The sequence below is a fragment of the Arachis hypogaea genome, chromosome 19 (assembly GCF_003086295.3).
Source record: "Arachis hypogaea cultivar Tifrunner chromosome 19, arahy.Tifrunner.gnm2.J5K5, whole genome shotgun sequence".
Classification (NCBI taxonomy): domain Eukaryota; kingdom Viridiplantae; phylum Streptophyta; class Magnoliopsida; order Fabales; family Fabaceae; genus Arachis; species Arachis hypogaea.
The window spans coordinates 17,284,752-17,288,981 of NC_092054.1; the positions used below are offsets into that span (position 1 = coordinate 17,284,752).

General features: G+C 42.8%; 1 protein-coding gene across 1 annotated transcript; it reads left to right on the top strand.

Moving 5' to 3' along the window:
* Positions 1-2,485: 2,485 nt before the first annotated feature.
* On the top strand, positions 2,486-3,940 carry LOC112778024 (probable UDP-glucosyl transferase 73B6). The gene has a single exon (XM_025822395.1). It carries the CDS (start codon positions 2,486-2,488, stop codon positions 3,938-3,940), a length of 1,455 nt encoding a protein of 484 aa, XP_025678180.1.
* The last annotated feature ends 290 nt before the right edge of the window (positions 3,941-4,230 follow it).

Here is a 4,230-nt window from a genome sequence, read left to right on the forward strand (position 1 = left end):
TAATAATAAAGCCAATTTTGAGAAAGACCCATTTTAGAGAAGCTTCTAAATTCCAAAACTTGGCTTCAAATTTCAACTGCATGAATCAAAAGTCTAAACTTTACCCCACAAACGTTAACACCCCCCCCAAACCACCCATTTTGAGTAAACCCCATTTGAGAGAAGCTTCTAAATTTCAAAACTTTCCCATCAACTTCAATTTGAGGATCTAAAATTCCAAACTTTAACCTCAAATAAAAAACCCCAAACATGAAAAGGATAAAAATTCAAAGGGGGGAAGAAAAATAGAGAAAGAAAGAAGACACACCCTACAACAAGGCAACAAGAGAAAGAAAGAAAGAGAGAGAAACATTAAAGAGAGAGTAGGGTAGAATAATAATGGAAGGTGAAAGAAAGAAAGAGGAAAAAAGGAAACAGAAAAAATGAACAAGAATGGAAGAGGGAGTTAGGGGGTGTTGGAAGTGGCTAATCTCACAGGTCTGAAAATCCTTACAACAACCCCAATTGGCTTCTATTTCTATCTATTGCACCAGATCTATGTATCTAACAAACCAAGAGCTAAGAAAAATGATCATAAGCAGAAAGAAAAATATAAAAATATATATAAACATAAATTAAAAAAAAGGGCTCATATAGAAAGGAAAAAGTCAAAATAAGAAGTAAAGAAAGACAAGTGGAACTTCTTGTTTGCAGAACAACAGAGATACAAAGAGGAAAAATAAAACCTCTATATCTCTAGAAGTGAATCACAAAAAAAATCAAATCTTAACATGCCAAAGCCACAAATAGATGAGAATCTAGGGAGAACCTTGAGAGCACCATCACTTGTAGTTGAAAACTGGTCTTTGAGTTGAGTATCTATAACAAAATGCAGTTCAGAACCCGAAGATATTTCATTTCCCACTGGAGGACTACCCTGTGATGTGGTAACTCGATTTTGATCCTACATTTTATTCAAGCAGCATGTATATAGTTATAATGCGATCATTAATTCATAACAGGAAATCATTTATCCACCAATCATTAATCTTCCACAAAAATTCTTTACTCCATGTGAAAATACTTCCAAAAATTAATCAGTAATGAAAGCTTCTGCATTCTCTAAAAGGGAGGAAAGCAAAGCAGGTTCCTGCTCCTAATAAATTGTTTCTTGGGGCAAATTATTTAAATTTTACACTATCGTGAAGGAATGAAACCCATGTATATTTGACATTTGAAAACAGAAAAACTGTAACATTAGAGTCCTATGTTTCCCATCATTTTGTCAAAACTCTGCTACCATTGACAATTTCAACTTCCACATGAACATGAGACTATGATAATATGTATAATTATCTATTATTGTTTCCATCAAAGGCCAAAATAAGGATATAGTAGGAGAGCTGAATCACAAAAATAAATTCTTTATATTCTCACCAGCAAATGAGGTCATCGAAGGAGAGGTGATTGGGAACGGTGAGAATGAAGACAAGAGAAGAGCGAGAGCTAGGGCTTGGGATCGAGGAATGAGAGGAGCTCTGGAACAAGTGGAGAACCCCTCTTTGCTCCATGAATTTAGGGCTTGAATCTTCATCGTTCTCGGAGAAGATGGATTCAGGGTCCAGAGGCTGCTCCGAGTCGACCGAGTGAACTCGGAGGAAGTCACCACCAGAGAGACTTGCGATGGATGGCTTGCGACGGATGGTGTGTGATGAGGGAGTCACCACCAGAGAGAATCACCGCCGAAGGAGCAGCGATAGTGGGAGTGCCAGAAGAGAGAGTGACGACGGAGGCATCGCGAGCCCCGGCGATGTTCTTCGGAGGGCTGGGATTCTTCGCGGAGTGCTGGGGTGAGGACTGGGGTTCTTCGAAGATTTTAGGGTTCTGGCCTTCTGGGTTCTTTGAAGAGAAAGTGGGTTTTGAATGATGAAGGAGATAAGCAGCGTTTTGAATGAGGAAGTAAATAAAACTGAGCGTTTTATTTTGTACGAGGACCTTTTGGCCACGCTTTTGAAGCGTGCTAAAATAGTTGTAAGAAACGGACACGCTTTTAAAACGTCACTATAACGAAACCTTGTTGTCACGCTTTCAAAATGTCCTTGTTTCTATCTATGGCCACGCTTTTGAAGCGTCGCAGAAAAAAACGTGGCCATATCTTAGCTCAATTGCCACCCTTACAAAAGCGTGGCCATAGACCCTTTTCGCCACGCTTTTTAAGCGTAGCAAGAAAAAACATGGCCAAATCTCTAATCAATCGCCACCCTCGTAAAAGCGTGGCCATTGACCACTTTTGGCCACGCTTTTAAAGCGTGACAAAAAAAGCGTAGCCATAGACCTTTTTTTGTAGTGTTGACAGAAATACTGTTAGTGGAAAACCAAATTACATTATAAAATATATTCGATGAGTATTATTACTTAACCGCGCCTACGCGCGGGTCATTTGCTAGTAAATGATGATGGTTGCAAAGCATCATTAAGCAACTAATTACACAAAATTACACAACAAATGGAAACATCCCATTCAATGAAGATATTCATGCTTCCCTTTTTGGCTCCGGGTCATCAAATCCCCATGGTTCATGTGGCACAACTCCTTTCCTCACGTGGCCATCACGTGACCATCCTCACCACCCCTTCCAATGCCCACCTCTTGGCGGAGGCGGACAAGACCATCACTGTTACCATCCACACCCTCCACTTCCCCTCCGACCAAGTAGGCTTCCCTCTCGGCGTCGAAAACCTCTCAGCCGCTGACAACACCACCGCTAGCAAGATCTACTCGGCGGCGCACCTCATCCGATCGGAAGTGGAGTCCTTCATGAAGCAATCGCCACCGGATGTGTTCATCCCGGACACCATGTACACGTGGAGTAGAGACGTCGCGAACCGCCTGGGAATCCCCAGGGTGATCTTCAACACTTCCTTCATCTTCCACGTTGCCGTTATGGAAGCCATTAGATCTCACCCCGAAATCCTCGTTGATTGCAATGACACTGCTCCTTATGCCATCCCTGGCCTCCTTCAACCCATCACCTTCTCTGTGAAGCCCTCACCGGGATACCTTCAACACATGGAGTCCATGGTTGACTCCGAAAGTGACAGCCTCGGAGTCATCGTGAACAGCTTCAAGGAGCTCGACGGCGATTACACCCAACGCTACGAGATCATCACCGGTCGGAAAGTGTGGCAGCTTGGTCCTACTTTCCTCATGGTGCAGAAAACACTACCACTTGGGCAGCGAAGTAGCGATGCTAGCGAAGGTGAAAACGAGTGCTTGAGATGGCTTTCTATGAAAAAGGAGGGTTCCGTGGTCTATGCTTGCTTTGGCAGCTTGCTTCATCTGCCAGACAAGAAGCTTTTCGAGATAGCGGCAGGCCTCGAGGCTTCGGGACACCAGTTTGTTTGGGTGGTGCGTAGGAACAAAAGAAAGAAAGGTGATGAAGATGAAACAGAGGAGAAGTGGTTACCGGATAGGTTTGAAGAGAGGATGAAGAAGGAAGAGAGAGGGATGGTGATAAGAGGGTGGGCGCCACAGGCGTTTATCTTGAAGCATGTTGCTGTGGGAGGTTTTTTGACACACTGTGGGGCGAGCTCTGTGATAGAAGTGGTGAGTGCGGGGGTGGTGACCATAACGATGCCGACAATTACGGACCAATTCTCCAACGAGAAACTGATGAGCCAGGTGCATGGCGTCGGGGTGGAGGTGGGTAGAGCTGAGTGGAGCTTATCGTCGTTCGATGAGAAGAAGAGAGTAGTGAGTGCGAAGATGATAGAGAAAGCGGTGAGGAAGGTGATGGACGGTGGAGACGAGGCGGAGAAGATGAAGAAGAAGGCGAAGGAGATGAAAGAGAAGGCTCTGAGAGCGGTTGAAGAAGGTGGATCCTCGCAACATAGTTTGTTGGAAATGATTCAACAACTTGAGAGGCTTACGTCCTCCGCTTCTGCTTCCACCATCCTTTAAAACTGAGAGAAAAATCATTTCAAAAAGTGAGAAATCACACTTTACTCTCTAAAATAAAAATTTAAAAGAGAAAGTCTAAGGGGCCAACAAATTTTAGGGTTTTTAGTCATCAATTAGTCATCAATGATGTTTTAATGGTGTGAGATTGTATCTAATGATGTAGAATCATTCAATTTTCTTTTGATAGTTAAGTGCTGGTCAGAATTTAACAAAAGTGCTGTCCCCATAACACTCCTCAATTTAAAATTTAAAAGATCTACATTTTTGTTTAATGTTGTCCTTTATCCTTA

What these genes read in the sequence shown, in the direction of transcription:
- LOC112778024 (XM_025822395.1), top strand. Translation starts at nt 2,486, where the DNA reads ATGGAAACATCCCATTCAATGAAGATATTCATGCTTCCCTTTTTGGCT.